Consider the following 19692-nt stretch of genomic DNA (forward strand, 5'->3'; position numbering starts at 1 on the left):
TGGTGAAATGTTGCAAGAGCTTTAAAAAAGGGCTGAGCCATTTATCTAGCAATTACATTTATAATACTTTATGCTAAAGAGGTGTTCTGATCTGGTGCATACAAAGACATCTATGATAGCAGTGTTGACAACACAGAAAGGAAAACAACCCACATGTCCAAAGTAAGGATGAAATAAATACACAGTAAATATGTTTTAGAATTACTTACCATGCAGCCCATCACAATGATACTTCATATCTAGTCAACAATATTGAGTACCTACTACGATCTGGGCAACATTTGCAATGCTAGGGATGAGCCAATGGGATGGTTAATTTTATGTGCCAACTTGACTGCGAGGTGCCCAGATTAAATGCTATTTCTAGGTGTGTCTGGGAGGTTGACTGGTGATGAGAGGAACATCTGAATTGGGGGACTCAGAAATTGCCCTCCCCCCTCGATGTAGTCCTATCCATTGAAGACCTGAAAATAACAAAAGGTGGAGAAAGAAGGAATTTGCCCCCTTTTTCCCCTCACTGCTTGAATTGCAGCATCTCATCCCATCTTATTCTGCCCTCAGACTGAGATACATATTATCAGCTCCTTTGGTGGTTAAAAAGCAGGGAATGGGTCCTACGGCAGAAGGGAGTGAGGCCAGAGACATCTACAACCCACCCCCAGTTCCTGACTTGGAAAGAAGTTGATGATGTGTTATCAGGTAAGAAAAGCATACAACAGAATCCTGGTTTTAGTTAAAAGTGAAAATAAATTCATATATTTACTGTATTTTCTTCCCTCTTTCCTCTCTCCTCCCTCACTTCCTTCCTGCCTGCTGCTTTCCTGATTTCCTTTTTTTTTTCAATTTGTTTAGATGTTTATATTTTTTTCTATGCTGAATACAACTTTCCTGTACAATGAAATGCTGAGATGAAATAAACTGGCTGTATTTTATTGCCTTTAGTCAAGCTTTCTGAGCACAGGCTACTTTAACCTTAAAATTCATTTATTTTTCTGAATTAGCCATAAACATTCCTTGCATTGTAGAAATGTGAAAACAAGGGGAGAGTTAAAATTGGGCAGGTGCTTTAACAGTAAGTGTTATCTCAGAGAAAGAGAGGATTGGTTTTCCGAAGTCTGGCCACACCTAAGATACAATTTCTCTACATTTCCATTGCTAGAAGTTTCACCAGGATGGAGCCATAAAGCACCACTCGAAACCACACATAAATTGTTATATAGGTTATAGGGTTCCATAGGTATAAATGTGGAATGTTATCCCATCCATATATAAGTTTATATACATCTTGAAACTATTCTATACTCATAAGATTCAAGACTGACTTTGCTGTAAAACTTGAATGATTCAAAGTGCTTCAGGAATGGGATCATACGGCTTAAGTGAATTATTTGAGTTATTTTTCCACCCAGGAATAAAGAAAAGTTTGACCTAGGAGTCTTAGGATTTCAAATTCAATTGTGAAGAATCTTTCTAATTCATGAGCTCACTTCTCCATGTGTCTGTGTGCTGGGCTGGACACAGTTCAGTCTTTGATGATGCAGGTGCCCTTGGAGTATCTGGGGCATTATTCCATCAATAAACTTATGTCTCCTTCAAAGGCTACCATGAAACTGTAAGTAACATCTGCCTCCTGGTCATACTCACTTGGCATTTTTTAAAAGTGTAAAATAATTAAGCTGCTCATTATCATTTTCCATATCCTTTTAGAAGCAGGGGATGGGAAAAGTAGCTTCATAACCTACTGAGTTTATTTCCCTGAATTATCCCTACTCCATAGCTGGGAAACCTGACAGAGAAAGAAGTTCAGAAACTCATCTAACAGAGCTCAGTATCTGTCAAAACTCATTCTACAGAACCACATGACTCAACGTTCATGACAATCTCTCAGGCGTCTTGAAGGGAAATGTGGTACGGCTAACAGCATGAGGGCTTAGCCCAGCACAGACATGTCAGAAACCAATGACCTGGAAATGACGGAGCTTTCAGTGTTTCTATGGCTCAGAATGTTACTCACCTTATCCCATCGGAAACCCACATTCATTGCTTTTCCTCTTTCACGTACTGCTTTTGAGTGACATCTAAAAAAGATGTTTTCACTAGTACGAGTTACTAATAGAAGAAAACACTCTTTCCCTCTTATGCCTCCCCTCTGGCCTTCATATGCAAAAGTTAGATGTTCTATTTCTTTAAAAAGGTTTTTTGTATTAAAGTACAGTTGATTTACAATGTTATGTCAATTTCTGCTGTACAACAAAGTGACCCCATTGTACATACACATACATACATATCATTCTTTTTCTCATGCTATCTTCCGCCATGTTACATCCCAAGAGACTGGATATCGCTCCTTGAGCTGCACAGCAGGACCTCATTGTGAATTCATTTTAAATGGAATAGTTTGTATCTCTCGGTCCCAAACTCCCTGCCTATTCCACTCCCTCCCCCTCCCCCTTGGCAACCACAAGTCTGTTCTCCATGTCTATGAGTCTGTTTCTCTTTTGTAGATAGGTTCATTTGTGCCACATTTTAGATTCCACTTATAAGTGATCTCATACGGTGTTTGTCTTTCTCTGACTTCACTTAGTATGAGAATCTCAAGTTTCATCCATGTTGTTGCAAGTGGCATTGTTTTGTTCTTTTTTACGGCTAAGTAGCATTCCATTGTGTATATATACCATATCCTCTAAATCCATTCATCTGTCAATGGACATTTAGGTTGTTTCCATGTCTTGGCTATTGTGAAGAGTGTTGCTATGAACACAAGGGTGCATGTATCTTTTAGGTGTTCTATTTCTTGTCCAGATGGTCTTTATTGAAATTTTGGAGATGGCTACAATTTAACTACATGGAAAGATATAGCCTGTATTTATCTTCAAAGGAGAGCTACTTTTAAAAATAATATTCATAGTTTTTTAATATTTCTATTGGCATTGGAAAAATGTAGGCATCACAGAAACATTATTCAAACACCACACATTGTATGGCTCTTCCATGAAACTCTTTAGGAGAAACACAGAGCGGGTGCAGTGAGGTCTAAGTCTAGCCCTTGTTGGCAAAGAGGTTTGAGCCTGGCGGAGAGGTAGAGCACAGCATAGCAGCCCACGAGGTGGCTGCATTCAAGGGCCACTGAACAGTGCCCATGGTGAGAGGAGACGGCTCAAGCATGAGAGCACAGCTTTGAATTTTGGTGGTATTTTCCAATATGCTCTAACTGACATCTCAAATATAGAGCCCCGGACATTGAGCTTAAGAAGCTGCTTAGTTTATCATTTTGATTTCCTGAGATGCCAGCGGGGAAATTACCCTCCCATTCTTTTAAAGTGTTTTGGGATGTCAGAACCTCTGGTTTCAGCAAGGACTCCCCTGCTCGTATCTCATGCCCATGTTCTCTCTCCTCATCGGAAACCACTGCCTGAGATTCCTTCTCTTGGGCTCAGGGCTTCAGGGCCCTAGTTGCCACTTTTCCTCTCTTTGTCACATGAAAGGGATTTCTCTTTTCTCATGTAGTTGGGCATTTATGTTGAGGGTGCTGTAACAGCACAGAGTGATTTGATGTTTTGTGGTTAGAATACAAGGCTCAGATAACTCAGCCAGTTTCCCAATGTCTGGAACTGGGCATGGGAAGAAGCCAGGATGGGTATGTGGGGCCTGTTGCTTATGTGACTGCTCTGCTGGCTGACTTTATGTTTCCAGGGTCACTTTATTCTAGCAATACCAACGGCTCATCTGGAAACTTCACGAAGAAACAAGTACCTTGAGTCCAGATTGCTTACATGAGTCAAGGAATGAACTCAAACAATACTTGTGTATTACAAGAGCTTGTGCAGCCAAATGAGGATTCTAACTTCTCACAGGCACACCCAGGGTCCAAACTCAGTACTAATGGCCTTCTCATACCTCCTTTGCCATAAAAGGACAATCTACTTTGCATTGGTTGGGGATAACCAAAAAAAGTCTAGTATGGTTTAACAGTTGCTTATTTTAAGAAAATCTTATTAAATCGGTAACAAAAATTGGAGGTTTATTTGAAAATGACTGGTGGGGAGTTCCCTTTTGTGGCTCAGTGGGTTAAGAACCTGATATAGTCTCCTCTCTGTGAGGATGAGGGTTTGATCCCTGACCTCCCCCAGTGGGTTAAAGATTCGGCATTGCTGCAAGGTGTGGCATAGGTTGCAGATTCGACTTGGATTTGGGGTTGCAGCTCTGATTTGACTCCTAGCACAGGAAAAGGAAGAAAGAGAGAAAGAGAGAGAGAAAGGAAGGAAGGAAGGAAGAAAGAGAAAGAAAGAAGGAAAGAAAGAAAGAAAGAAAGAAAGAAAGAAAGAAAGAAAGAAAGAAAAAGAAAGAAAGAAAGAAAGAGAAAAAGAAAGAAGGAAGGAAGGAAAGAAAGAAAAAGAAAGAAAGAAAGAAAGAAAGAAAAAGAAAGAAAGAAAGAAAAAGAAAGAAAAAGAAAGAAAGAAAGAAAGAGAAAAAGAAAGAAGGAAGGAAGAAAGAGAAAAAGAAAGAAGGAAGGAAGGAAAGAAAGAAAAAGAAAAGAAAGAAAGAAAAAGAAGGAAAGAAAGAGAAAAAGAAAGAAGGAAGGAAGGAAAGAAAGAAAAAGAAAGAAAGAAAGAAAAAGAAAGAAAGAAAGAGAAAAAGAAAGAAGGAAGGAAGGAAAGAAAGAGAAAGAAAGAAAGAAAGAAAGAAAGAAAGAAAGAAAGAAAAAGAAAGAAAGAAAGAAGGAAGGAAGGAAAGAAAGAAAAAGAAAGAAAGAAAGAAAGAGAAAGAAAGAGGAAAAAGAAAGAAGGAAGAAAGAGAAAAAGAAAGAAGGAAGGAAGGAAAGAAAGAAAAAGAAAGAAAGAAAGAGAAAGAAAGAAAGAGAAAAAGAAAGAAGGAAGGAAGGAAAGAAAGAAAAAGAAAGAAAGAAAGAACGAAAGAAAGAAAGAGAAAAAGAAAGAAAGAGAAAGAAAATGACTGGTGGATTTTAATTAAATTCTCTTATCCCAGACTAGTTTTGTGTGTCACCACAATGTCATCTTCTCTGCCTGTTGCTCTAAAATCCAGGTCTTGCACACTTTATGGGTAGGTTATTGTGGATGACTTTGGTATTGCTTTAGAGAGTATTTACAATCAGGAATTTTCAGGGGACATATATTTTCCCATCTGAGAATGCCACAAAACAGCTCTCATTACCCAGTGCCCAACATGACTTTTTGTTCTCCTCAGAGCAGCCAAGTCTCACAAAAAATTCGAAGTAAACTCTACTTATGCACACAACAGGAATAGAGATCAAGACTCTTATCTCCATAGTGTAGCCCAAATAAATTCTTGGCCTGAACAATAAAATTCCCTGAAAAGACTATATTTTAGCTCATTATTTTGAGGTCTTGTAAAAATGATCTTTACTCATTTTGCAGCTGTAGATCTGACATACACCTGGCATTGAGCAGAAGGGGGCCATGCCTTTGAGATTGTTCTCAGACGAAGGCGAGTCTATGCAAACCCCACTTTATGTTTTCTCTCTGGCCACAGCTCAGTGGGAGCTCTGGGTTAGTGACAGGCACTGGCAGAATTCATCATGTTTCCTGGGGCCTCCACTCATGCTGTTCAGAGCCAAGTTAAATCCCCAGTGACTTTCGTAAAGTCTTCAGTGAACTTTATTTACTCCATGGGCAGAGAAGACGCCAGAGTCCAAGACACACACAACTAAGAGTATCAAACAAAATATGAGTGTCAAGCAACACTGGTTTTTTTTGCTTTTGTTTTTGTTTTTAGTTTCATGTAATTAATTTTTCTAAAAAAGTACAATGAGATGAAGCAAAGGGGGGTAAAAATTCGTAACATAAACTAATGACTGGCTCCTTGTCTTTCATTGAGCATCTACTATGTGCAGGGCCTCATCCAAAATTCTAAACAAATCAAGACATAAAACAACACCATTTTTGCAAACAAGAGAGGAGTTTTTTCTTCTCTCTTCCCTGTGTTACAAAATAACACGTCCTACCACCTGCAGGAGTAACAAATCTTCCATTTGTAACTCTGGGTGTACTTGTTCCCACAGTGTCTCAGGAAGGACAAATCCTCAAAGACATGTTCTGAAACCCCACAGCCCAGTGTCTGCATATGAAGGTGACAATGAGCAGCAGCTCTGACCTCAGCATTAACACACTGCTGCAGCCCTTTTTCAGTCTCCCTTCCAGTCGTGTTATTTATTCACTGGAACGAGCTCAACACTCCACACCTGGACCATGGCCAGTGCAATCCCTCTTGCTCCTGGAACTTGCAATGTGGGAGCTTTCCTTGGGCTGGATCCACTGTCAGTCTGGTCTCTCTGGTCATGAGTGATCTTCTAATTTCAGCACTACTGAAGGCACTCAAACGGGACCATTTTTCTTATGCTGGTTACAACTGAGCATGTTGAGGTCTTCTTCTCTTCCTATCAGAGCCCAGCTGTCTCCTGATCCCAGTCTTTCCTCTCTTTGGCCTTGCCCAAGGCTGTCAGATTAAAATGGCAGAGTAAAATCTGTGTGTGTCCTCCCCTTTGCCCCAAACCAAAGCCATACTTGAGATCAAAGATCAGAGTTCCATCTGATGCACGATCTCCATTTTCTTGACAGTGTCGTAGACGGTACACCTGCCTGACCAACTCTCATTGCCCATATTCCCTGCATGTGGATTGATTTCTCATTGGAAAGGCACCCCCGCTTCCCTGTTGCCCCATCAAAACCCTACTTCTACGAAGATTCCTATCTTCCACCTTATTCCTGGATGTTTCCTATGATACCAGCCCTTTTTAAGGTCCCTTCCCTATTCAAAGTCTGGCACTCTCTTGTTTAATGCTATGTTTCTTTGTCTTGTACATTATTATTTCACTGACAATCCTATTTTTGTAAAGTCTAATGCTTCTTAATTAGGCTTTATGAAAATAAGGCTGAAATTAGGACACTTTCTCCGTTTTCCTCCTTTGTTTTCTTTATATAGTAGATACTCAAAGATTTATTGACTGACTGGTTCAAGGAGCCATTACGATACAGGAGGCAGCCATTAAAGGTCAGTTTCTGGAAATATGCAGGTGGTCAAGAGATGTTTGAAACAAGAGGGAATGTTATATAATTATAATTATCCTTCACTTGATCGCATGAGGTTTGCCATGATAAGTCCTCTATTCAATTTTTGTAATGTGGCTTTTCTCCAGAGTACACCATTCTTATTCCCTGATAGCATCTTTTCTCTAAAGGATAATAGATGAGACTATTAATTTAAAATAAGAACTAGAAACCTTCTGGGCTGATTAACTGGAATTCCGAAAGACTAAGCAGTTTATTTATATAAAGAGAGCAATAGAGAAGCCCTCGCTTTCTGCCCATCCTCTTCTCCACGTAGTGTGATTGTGCATATTTTATCTGTTGGAACAAAAGCCTTTTTATTTCTGTCTTTCCCCCCAGGGCATTGAGTCCAGGTGAGATATGCTCTTGCAGTGGAAGATAAGGGCAGGTGTTCCCCCTGCAGTTGTTTCTTTGTGTGGCTGTCAAGTGAGCACACACTTGGAGGGCTTCACTATGGGAAGAAGCTTACAAGATGGGCAGCTTTAGAGGAAAACTTAAGCCAGTGTAGTGTGCATTAAGGAAAACGGTAGTGTGCATTCCAGGAGACTGCCAGATGGTTTGCTCCATCCTCAGAGCTTCTGATTTAGTGGGTCCGGGGCGGACTTGAGAATTGGCATTTTCCACCAGTTGCCCCGGTGATACTGTGGCTCCTGGTTTGTGGACACACTTTGGGAACCACTGACTGAAGCTGACTTCTGTCAGGTTGATGCTTCCCCTTCTGCACACAGAGATCCATGTGGCCAGAAAGGAGGCATGAGAGGGGCTGGCTGGGGGCTCAACACTCCTCAGCTGCGGATGAGAAAAAGGACCACCTAATTCAGTCTCCTTCTCAACGGAGGAGTCCCTTTTATGACAGCGAATCTATAATAGATTCTTTTTTTTTTTGCTTCTTTCTTTGTGTCCTCTCTCTTTGTAGTCCTCACTGCAATGGGTTTGGTCACCCCAGGAGGGAAAATATATATTTAGGGTATTCATGATGAATCTTCAGGATACAGCTAACAAAGAAAGGGTCCAATCCCTCTTGGCTATTATTGAAACTTGATTCCTAAAGAGTCAGAATTCTATCTTATTCCCACCATATTTTGCACAAAAGAAATGTCTGCAAATCTGAAATGTACTCTAGCTGATGTGTCATGGGGTCCCAACTCTGAAAGGAAGTTGGGGCTTCTTACAAATAAGAAGGTTCAGAGTGCTATGAGAAACCTCCAAAGAGGTATTCCATGCCCTATCTATTGACTGGAGATAGAGGGGTATTGACAATATAAAGCAGAAGGGTAAGGTTTTTCTGTGAGTGGTGATTCCTATAAACCTGCAGCCTAGTCAGGTGCAGGTCAGGTGGTCCCTGGTCAGGAGGTCACTAGTCAAGTGGTCCCTGTGTTCCAGACCTGCTTTCACTGACCACAGATTTTATGTATGGACTGAGATGTCATTTTGATAAAATATGAATTATTTCTCTAATAAAGAAATGATATTCTCCCCTATGAAATTGCAGCCGCCACAGTCCATTCCATGGACCTCACGGAGGTCCAGTCTGATTTGTTGACTGAAACTGGAGGTTATCACTGCCTTCACACTCTAATGCTGTTTCTTTTTAAAAATTAATTAATTAATTAATTAATTAATTGACTGATTTTTTTTTTTTAGGGCCACCTCTGTGGCACACGAAAGTTCCCAGGGTTGAATCAGAGCTGCAGCTGCTGGCCTACACCATAGCCACAGCAACGAGGGCTCTGAGCCTCATCTGCAACTTATACCACAGCCCACAGCAACACTGGATCCCTAACCTACTGAGCAAGGCCAGGGATTGAACCCACATTCTCATGGATACCAGTGGGGTTTGTTACCACTGAGCCACAATGGGAATTCCCCTCTCCTTTTTAAAAACATACATTCTCTTTCTTATACTATCTTCCATCATGGTCTATCCCAAGAGACTGGATATAGTTCTCTACACTGTACAGCAGGACCTCATAGCTTATCCAGTCTAAATGTAATAGTTTGTATCTACTGACCCCAAACTCCCAGTTCATCCCACTCTCCCCCCTCCCCCCTTGGCAACCACAAGTCGGTTTTCTATGTCTCTGAGTCTTTCTATTTTATAGATAGGTTCATTTGTACCACATTTTAGATTCCACATATAAGCAATATCACATGGTATTTGTCTTTCTCTTTCTGACTTGCTTCACTAATATGATAATCTCTAGTTGTATCCACATTGCTGCAAACCCAACCCTATTTCTTTGCTCTCCCAGCATCTTTGTGCTTTCAGTGATGAGAATTCAGAGTCTGTGCAAATGGAGAGGGCAGATCATGTTACCCCTGCCCAGCTCTGACCTCAGAATACTGTTTCTTACATTGAATGGAAATATGTCAATATAAGACACTTTTTTTGGGTCTTTTTGCCTTTTTTAGGGCCACTCCCACAGCATATGGAGGGTCCCAGGCTAGGGATCTAATTGGAGCTGTAGCAGCTGGCCTACACCAGAACCACAGCTACGCCAGATCCGAGCCGCATCTGCAACCTACACCACAGCTCACGGCAATGACGGATCCTTAACCCACTGAGCGAGGCCAGGGATAGAACCCACAACCTCATGGTTCCTAGTCAGATTCGATAACCACTGCGCCATGACGGGAACTCCGAGACACTTCTGTCACTAGGTCCTAGTTGTATTTCTTGGAGGCCAGCAGAACAACTCGAATCTCTCTTTCATCTTCGAATATCGAGATACCCGAAAAATAGCTATCTGGCCCTCCTGTCAAGAGCTGTCTAGAAGAAATATCACCAATTGCTTTATCTACTTCCTATATTACATGGTTTGGACTTACCTACTATCCTGACTGCTCCCTTCTGCATATGACTGAGTTGGTCTAGGTTGAAATGATAGACGATGGGGGTGCAATAAACCTTCCCCTCAAAAGCAGAAGTTCAACTATGAGATGTTCTTCACTTTGGCTTGGCAAGTGTTTAAGAGCTTTCTAGTCCAGTATAACTTCCCCGTGAAAGACGAACACATATTAATGGTAGGTATTCACAGTTTCAGTTTGGCATTCTTGGGATCTACACGAATGGACCATGGCTTTGGCACCTAAACTGAAGTAGTGGAATGACCTAAAAGAGCGGGAAGCATTATGGACCACCACCATGATTCCTCTGGCTCTTTCTCGTGTCTCTCCTTCTGACATTTCTCTTCTAAACTGTATATTTGGCATGAAAGCTGACTTCTCCCTCCTAGTGAAAAAGAATAGATTTTAGTTTCCACAAGTACCTGCTCTCCTGAGGTGGGCAGGAGTTCTCAAAGACTACTGATAAATGACATGGTCTAGTTTCAGATGAACACTACTGTTAGATTAATTCAATCTAAACTTAGATCATGTGTCTAATCTATAGATGTTTATGTGATTCAAGACAAAATGCCAATTGCTAGTCAACAGCAAGTCTTAGATAATAGAAGACAGCATCTAATTCTTCAGCATTCTTAGACAGAATGTGGGTGTTACAGTCAGCACTGGAAACATGCTCCTGAGCACGGGTTGTGAAGTAGGCGCTTCTCTGTGTCTACTTTAATGGTTCAGCTACCAGAAGTCAAAACAATATAGATTTGCATTTACTTTGCTAGCATCAAATACACCTACTTCAAAAGTCAAAAAATCCCAACTAATTTATTAAAAAAAATACACCACAGAAGAAGGATTCAAGGGTTCAACAAAATACGGTTTCAACCAGGGATCTTTTCACCATTGGGACAAATCATTTGCTCTGCCCCATTCTATTTCTGACCTGCACTAACTGTATTTAGTTGATGTCAGACATTAATATTAAAGTAGCGTATGTTTAAACTTAGGTATATATGTCAAAGACTGAACTGTGTTCACCCTAGCCATTTGCCTTCCTTCTGGGCACAGAGCTAAACTACAATTTCCAGCTACCCTTGCAGTTAGGCGTGGCCATAGATTATAGGCGAGATTGATATAATTACTTCCAGGCTGATATCACTGAAAATCTCTTGCATGATCATCTGCTCTCTCTCGTTCCCTATCTGCTAACTGCATATCAACACTCATGAGATCACGGCAGCCAGGTGTTGAAGATGATGCCTGGTATGGCATCAGAAAATTAGAGTTACAGGGATAAGAAATAATCTATCTTGCTAAACTGCTAATATCTGGGATTTTTACATTGTAGCATCTATCTAAGTAATAGAGTCCACATCCTCCTTGAGGACTGAACTTAATGACACATTGTAACATGAATAACAGCACCTACTATTTATAAAGTGCCTGCTTTCTGCTGGACATTGTGCTAAGAACTTTATATTATCCCATTAATCCTCATGACACCTCTGGAGTAGACATTATTATTATTTTCATTTTACAGATAGGCAAACAAAGAGCTTGAAGTTGAGCAGGGTCATCCAATTAGTGTCATGCATTATAGCACTGTCCCCGCTATTCACTTCTTTCCCTGAAAGAAGGTTATATGTCTCCGCCAGTTGCTATATGACTTGTAGTGCCTCACTGTGGGAGAAACACACCTCTGCATTTCATTGACCTTTGGCATTGGCATGTCATGTGATTTGTTCTTGGTCAATGGAGTATGAGTAAGTAACTTGTGTCATATCTGAGCAGGACTTTTAAGAGCCATTGCTTAATTTGGCACTCTCCTTTGCCACCAGAATTGAAAATCTCAGATCACACTTATCCTTCAGCTTGGATCCTAGAATGAAGAAGACACTTAGGGGCAGAGCCACAGCTGACCAGCAAAGGCATGTAGCTTGAGGGAGAAATAAACCTTCGTTTTGTAAGCCACTGAGAGGTCAGAATCGCTGTTACTGCACCCAGCCTAATAAAAGCTGCTGATACATCAGAACTTGATGTAAATGCAGTGAGTGAGCCACCAAAGCCTGTGCTCTTTATCACCAAACAACACCTCCCAGGCACACTGTCACAGCTGCACACATTTCTGCTGGACGATATGACGAAAATTTAAACCATCCTTAAAAAAAAAAAAAAAAAAAAAAAGCCTGTTCTGATTCTGGCTGGGAAAAACATGATGTCTGTAAATTTAAAAACTTCCACAGCACCTGCATTACCAGGATTAAAAGTGAATTTATGGATTTGTCTCTCACAATGCATGTAAAATGTTCAGATTTAGTCTCCCACAAAAAAAAAAATGTTGGCAAGCACATAGATCTTATAGATTCACTTGCTAGTTCATTTTGTAAAGTTTTCACACCGGAAACCGCATTTCTGTGACTGGGAACATGACCGGTGGTGAATAGTAGCCAAAATCTATCCAGGAAAAGAACCACCAGTAGTACTGTATGGTCCCTGATCCTAAGCACAGCCACAGGGAGGGACATGAAATGAAAGACTGAAGGTGTTACTGGGATTAATTTGATCTGAACTCATCTGTAAAGACATGAATTAAATAGCTGTTTCATTAATTTGGGGTTAATTAATTGTTAATTGATACATTGTTAGTAGGAAAGCTGATTGATGGTCTTTTTTAAAAAATAAATTATTGTTAAATTAGGGCATACTTGATTTACAAGGTTGTACCTATTTCCACTGTACAGCACAGTGACCCAGTCATACATATATATACTTTCTTTTTCTCGTATTATCTTCCATTATGGTCTATCCCAAGAGACTGGATAAATGGTCTCAATGAACCTAGACAAAATAGAGATTTGAATGGCCGTTTGAGCATTGGGCACTGCACAAAATCAGCCTCTGAGATTTTGTAATAACCATTCAATTCAGTAATAAATAAATAAGTATCTACAGTTGATTAGCAGGTATGGTTCGATCAAGGCTCTAGTTTAGGGAATACTGCATATTCTTTTAAAGATGACATTGTCCTTCTTTATTTGAAGGAAATGACATTGTGTTATTAATTAGTGCTAGTAAAATGCTATCAAGTATGTGTACATTATAGCGCTTTGTCAGAGGAAAGTCAGAATACTATTCCAGCACAAACTACAATTATCAAGATCTTTTCTTTTTATAGGACCCTAATTATTTCTAGGAATAATTATTTTAAGTACATTTTTAAAAGTATTTTTATCTCAAATGACTTTATTTTCCTATCTCCCTAAACACTTTAAGTACAATTAAAGACAAAAAAGCCCTTAATTCAACATAAGCATTTTGATAATTTTTCAACTTAACTACCAATTCCTCTTTTACTGATATTACCAAATTTAATCCTGAGTGAATCAATTTTCCTTTGGTACTTACATTACAATTGCTGAAAAGAAAAAAGAAAAAACCCAATAAATATGTCAGTAACCTACAAATCCACATTTACTGAATTTAAACATTTCAATTCCACCAACCTTAAAGTTCTGATATATTGAACTAGAAAAAAACCCACTTTGCTTTGAAAAGTATCATCACTTTAAACATGGTAAAAATAAATAATTACCTTTTTCCCTAGCTCCCTTCCTTCTCCCTGTTCTGACTCTCTCTGGCCCTTTTCCCTTATTAATCTACATATTACTTATCATTCGATTAAGGAAGAGTTAGTAAAAAAGAGAAGAGCTTTATCTTGCCCACCTGTTCATTTTGAAAAAGAATCAATCTTCTCTTGTTTTCATGAAAATTCAGTTTATTAACATTCAACCCTTCAGGAAAGTAACACTTTTTACCTGTGAGTGAGGTTACACTTCCATAAGACTGTATTAATTTTCTAAATTGAAGTAGAGTTGATTTACAATGTTGCACAGCAAAGGGATTCGCTTATTCTAGATTATTTTCAGGTGTACAGCAAAGTGATTCAGTTATTCTAGATCCTTTTCCACTATAGGTTATCACAAGATATTAAATATAGTTACCTGTGCTATACAGTAGGTCCTTGTTGTTTACTTATTTTATACACAGTAGTGTGTATTTGTTAATCCCAAACTTCTATTTATTCCTCCCTCCTCTCCTTATATTTCCTTATTTTTAATATATGATGAATTTTCTATTGCATATTAAACAGCCATTCTAATGTTTTGTTTTCTTTTTATCCTGAAAAGATAGTGTGTGAGAAAAATAGGGAAGCATATGAGAGTGAATTAAAGCATTTTTAGATGCTTGAAGGAAACAGCCTATGCCAGTCCTATGCATTATATAAAGACCTGGATTGTACAAGTGAATATATTATTTACTGATGTTTAGGAGATACCAGGGTGAGGTGTCATAGTTATATTTAAAAAATTACAAAATGGCTCCAAACATACAGGAAGAAAATTAAGTTGCTCTCCTTTACAAATGCTACTTGAAACGCATAAGCCAATTATTTTGGAGTATGCTATTGACTGCCATCAGAACATAATGACACTTTGCTCAGCAATTAGCCACCCAGGAAGAAAGCAAGCCATAGTCTGGTAAATTAGCAGCGAGCACATGAACATGGAATCTACCAGAACTAAAGATTATTGATTGAGCAATTTCCTACACCTATTTTATTTACATTCCTCCCTCTTTTTTTGTAATTCATGAGCGAAGTTGAACTTTAAAACTCACAAACACATTACTTTGTTTATCTAATAATCTGTATTCTTGCCTGGCTTTATCTTCATAAGTCATGTCTATGACCCTTTTGCTGATAATATCAGATGGAGCAAAGCCAGGGTAACACTGCTTTATTTAAGTCGTAATAATACTCCATACATCACTTCTCTCTACTTTAGACAGCAACTCTTTAATAAATTAAACTATAGGTAATCTTGTTAATATTCATCAGGAAATGAAATGTAAAATACAATGTAACATCTCACCCTTTGTCCAGATTTGGAGTAGATTGCTTCTGCCTTTTTACTAGCGAGCATGGAAAAAAACAAAAGAACAAAAAAACTGGAAAGTATAAACCCACTGCTTTATCCAAGTCCCAAGTGCTCTGCATGCATCATCTTTAGAAAGCAAAGACATGCCCAGCAAGGAAAACCAGGATACATCCTATTTACCTTCATAAATAGCAAACCAGAACTGCTCAAGATCTCACATGCATAAGAGCTTCCTCAAAAGAGAATGGCAGCCAGGGGGTATTGTAGAGCCTTTATTAGCATTTCCATCCAGTTGTCAGATCTTGACTGGGCTCTGCAGTTTAAACTGTGCCTTGTAAGACCTGGATTCGCCCTTTAAAAGCTTCCTCTCCAAAATATGACTGCCACTGTCCTCCACTAATTTTCCTCATCAGTGTCAGTCTGGGAGAGGGGTGTGTGTGAGAACCTTGTACCAAATATGAGGAGACCAGGGCAGAGACCATCCTTGCCCAAGCTGAAGACAGAATGGCAAGAGGTGCTTACCTGTTTTCCCTGTATGAATGCTGAAGTGGAAGTGGGATGATAATAAATTGCTCCCTCTTGCACAGCTCCTTCCTTGTTTTTAAGAAGAGTGACTCCTCTCAGTTTCCTATGCCTGCATCTTTGGAAATGCAGTCGCTGTGCTCACAAGCTGACTCAGTGTCATTGGGTCTCATCTCACTAACACATCTCTTTTCCCCTTTCCTGAAGCTCACCAGCTCTGCTGAGAAGTCGTCTGGTCTGGACTAAGAGTAAACTATTTCTCCACCCCCTTGGGTCTCAGGATCCCTAGGCGGGAGTTGGTTGGCTGATATCTCGCTAACCACGGTGGTTCCATAGCACCTTTCTGACATCCATGCCCAACAAAAAGTTAGAGAGGATGGCAAGAGGGCGAGGAATGTACGGATGCTTTTGAAGACAAAGGAACTCATTGAAACTAGACAACTCTCATCAGAGACAGATCCATGGTGTGTGTGTGTGTGAGCGTGTGCGTGTGTGTGTCCCTTTTATCCCCTGAGGATAGGATTTTTCCCCATTCTCAGTTCAGCTCCAATCCTTTTCTGTTTCAGTGTTCTTGACTTTGAATAGCTATTCTGATGCACCGCCATGCGTGAAATGGATGATTTGCAAGCCTCTCTGTCCCACGCAATTCCGTGGATAATCATATATCCAGATTCTGCACGGGCAAGGGGATGATTCCTTTACAGAAAGTGACTGATTTCCCATGATGGACTGAAGGAACTAATAATGCTGGCTGGGGCAGCGGACCTGGTGATGGGAACCCTGGTGCCTGTGCTCTGGCCTTGGTGCTGAACCTGAAACCCGCTGCCCAACCATCTCAGCCGCCTGTCCGCAACTTTGGGAGGTTTGATGGGGACTGACCAGTTCTAGGTGCCCTCTCGTAGGTCAACCGGCAGGAAGCTGGGCAAAGTCTATATCCTGGGACCCTCTTCAGGGGAAAAGGCTGCCTTATTTCTTTGTTTGAAGCTGGGAAAGTTTTGTCCAACATTTATTTGTAACTGGAGCTGCCTTCTCCCCTCCCACCTAGGTCGCCATGGAGATGTGAGCTGTTTCTCTCTTTCTCCAGACAAAATGGGCGAAGCTTAGTTAGCCCTGACTCTAACAAGCCCCTTCTTTCTAAGCAGCTCCTGGGCATCCTGCTCCTCTGTTTTTCAGCAGAAGAAAGGTAGGCAGGGAACTGTGCTGTTGGGATTGTGGCATTGCACCCTGTTCTGTGGGGGCTCCTTGGGATCATCACACTTTGGATAAAAAGCAGGCAGAAGACACTCTAAATGTATAATGAATCTCCAACTCCCAAACACTGAAGTTTTTTTTCCCCCTCTCTATTCCTTTTTTGGGAGTGGAGGCGGGAGTCTTCAGAAAATTCTGGTATTTTTTTTTTTCTCCACTAATCTCACCCCATTACTGTGGCTGTTTCTCTCAAGATATGCTCCCTCCCTGAGAGTCTCTCCATATTGAACCTGGCACAAAATATATACCTGTGGATTGACCCAAGGTTTTATTGGGTTTGGGGAATACTAGTGTTATTTCTGTTAAAAACTAATCCAAGCTTAATGTCTTGATGCAAATGAAAACATACCCAGGAGGAAGCAAGCCAGTGGATTCATCCAACCCCTTAAGCGCAATAAACATCTCATTTTATCTAAAGGTTTTTGTTTGCTTGCTTGCTTATTTTTCTCTTCCAATTCCAAAATAATTCAGTTTACTTTTAGGGAGGGCTTCCTATCCACTGTAGGTAGTTACCATATCACTCTGTGATTATGCTGATGGGGAACAGTTAAGAATTACTGTTTCCCGTTCTCTGTTTATTTCTCCCCACCCCACTTTTCCTTTCCTCTTTCTCTTCTCTCTCTCTCTCTTTCTCCTCTATGCAAAGAAGAACAAAGATACAGTTTTCCACAAAGACAATGGGCTTTTCCCAACTGTAAATGACTACACAGCAAGCCTCCCCTACCAGTTAATCCGCGCATTTCATCTTTGCCAACGGATGTTGAAATGATGCCTGTAATAACTGACTGGGTTTCTTGGAGCTCAGGGCATGCGGACCCCTCCTCTCCCCGGCAACCCCCCTCCCCGCGAGTTTTCAGTTGCTAATGAGAACCGTATGAAACAGATTTCCCTTCTGTTATGTAACCTGCTTCTCCCTTGCCTTTCCCTCGAGCATACTGTTTCTCCTCTGAGTGGAGATGCATTCAGCGGCGGTCGAGACTGGGGAGGGGGAGCTGTGGACCCGAAGGCTCAGAACCTCTTGCCCAGATCGATGCCAGCTTCTTGCCTTCTAGCAACTCAGCGCACCGCTTACCTTGCTGCGGACTGGGCGGCTTCATTCAATCATGATATCCTCTCTTGGAACGGAGCAAGATTTAAAATTCACTACACGATGGCGAAGGGAGGAAATAAAAAAAAGAAAGGGAAGGGAAAACTGGAATCAGATGGTCAGATTTCACATCAGCCCCGGGAGGCTGTTAGGAGACTCCATTCTCCTCGCGGTGCATCCAGCTCTGGGTTCAGCTTCCCGGTTCCCGCGGATCCCCACCCCTCCGCCCGCCCAACCTCTCCGGCCAGGTGCGGCCGTCTTCAAACTGGCTCCCTCTGGCCGAGAGCGGAGAGGAGGGCTGGGCGCGGGGGCCAACAGAGGGGCGGAGGGGTGTGCGTTTGGGGAGGGGCGGGGGAGGGAGACCGGGTGGAGGGAAGGGGGAAAAGGCAAGAGTGGCGGAAAAAAAAAATCCCCAGCTGGGAGAAAAGTGATGGACCACGTAGCGAGACGTCATGAAAGCCGCAGATTCAAAGAATGCTACTCAATTCCAGGCGACTGGCTGAGCCCGGCTGTCAGCGCAAGAATCGACGCGGCTCCCGGGATAAAAGCGAGCGCAGCGCCGCGTGCTGGAGAAGAGCGGCCACACAGTACGCTCTGGAGAGGCAGTGGGCGGGGACCCGGAGGGATGGGGCTGGAGACCCGGAGACGCCTACCCTCCTCCGGTTTTCACCGTCATTGTCGCGCCGGATCAACCAGGCTGGGGGATAAGGGGGTTCTCCCCTGATCCCCCCAAATCCGAGCCAGTCAATTCCTACCCTTCCCAGTCGAAACTGGGAATGTGGGGCGCTCGATGCCTGGAGAAGATTTTAGGCTTAGCCTCCGGTCCCCACCAGTACTGCCCAAGTCACTAAGTAAATTATTCTCGGAGATAAGCCTGGAAAGCAGGAAAACTGAAGCTCGGGGATCAGGTTTTGACTGCTGGTTGGAGGGGTCTCCTTATTACAGTGTTTTGTGATTTCTGGAGAAAGGGGCTCTTGTCACTGTCTCCCTCTGGGCTGATAATGGAGAGTCAGCTCGGGGCGCGGAAACCGGAGCGCGCACTGTCCCCGTGGCCGGGAGGGGGCGCAGCGAGAGGGCTGCGTGGGAGCCGAGGGGCCGCGCCCCAGAGCTGGCATAGCCTGAGACTCCCGGCTGCTGCCTTCTCTTCGTCCTGTCCAGGGCACCTGAGACCGGTCCCCTCTGCCGCTGCGCCCCTACCCTCACCCTGATATCTCTGTTCCGTGGCATTAGAGACAGAGAAAGGAACTGTGGCCTTTTTCATAGGTTATCCGGATTGCCTTCAAAGTTGATTTTGTCAGGCTCTGCGTGACAAACGGCCTTCTTCCTCCTTTGATTTTTAAACTTGCTTTGTATTCCAGGGAGCACCCCCATAGTGCTTCCGTCCTCACCCCCCCTTTTCTTATGATCTTTGCAAACACTATTTCCACATTTCCAAAGCCTTTGACACAACTTCTTCTCCCTCCTTACTCTCCATTGTTTTATGCCGTCTTTGTCCTAGGGATAAATAGGATGACAACGAAATTGTGAGAGCAGTGAGTGCTCTTGGTAGATGCTTTTGTCATGTGGCCCTTCTTGTGCCATTTTGTAAAGTCGCTTTCCTTCTACAAGATACAGCATCTCCCTCTCCCAGAAGGTGCCCTGTTCCAGAGAAAGAAAGGGCTGGTCAGGACCTCTTAGTTCCAAGGTTGTTAGACATCCACACATTCTAATTACACAGCAGTTCAGCCCCCCAGGAATACTGTCTGGAGTCCAAGGCTGCCTTTTGTTATGGAGAGGTGTTTGCCTCCAGTTTGCATCACAGTTGTACACAGATCAACTACACACACAACAAGGGCTCCTCCTTGTTGATTTTCCACAAGAGGTTGTAATCTCACCAGCTTTCATTTTGGAGTCCCATATCCCCTATATAGAAGACATTAGTATAGGTCATATGTGACCTTTATGCTCCATAGTCCTTGCTGGATCTAGTAATTTT

The 19692-nt window shown here is 41.9% G+C and overlaps 1 protein-coding gene across 5 annotated transcripts in view; it reads right to left on the bottom strand.

The window, feature by feature from the left end:
• KCNJ6 (potassium inwardly rectifying channel subfamily J member 6) overlaps positions 1-18266 on the bottom strand; it is a 281724-nt gene extending 263458 nt beyond the window's left edge. For 2 of the 5 annotated variants that reach the window (XM_084992143.1, XM_021070975.2), the window contains exon 1: positions 17703-18266. Coding sequence is in view for 1 of the 5 variants with exons in the window: in XM_084992142.1 (XP_084848268.1) it covers positions 14855-14905 (51 nt within the window). In the remaining 4 variants the exon portion in view is untranslated. Of the gene's footprint in view, positions 1-14854 lie in introns of all 5 variants that reach the window. The other 3 variants (XM_084992144.1, XM_021070977.2, XM_084992142.1) reach the window with 2 other exon arrangements.
• Between the last annotated feature and the right edge of the window lie 1426 nt (positions 18267-19692).

The sequence above is a fragment of the Sus scrofa genome, chromosome 13 (assembly GCF_054392235.1).
Source record: "Sus scrofa isolate SSC_HxYL_T2T_F1_AM1 chromosome 13, Sscrofa_HxYL_maternal_Yorkshire_Landrace_v2.0, whole genome shotgun sequence".
NCBI classification, from domain to species: domain Eukaryota; kingdom Metazoa; phylum Chordata; class Mammalia; order Artiodactyla; family Suidae; genus Sus; species Sus scrofa.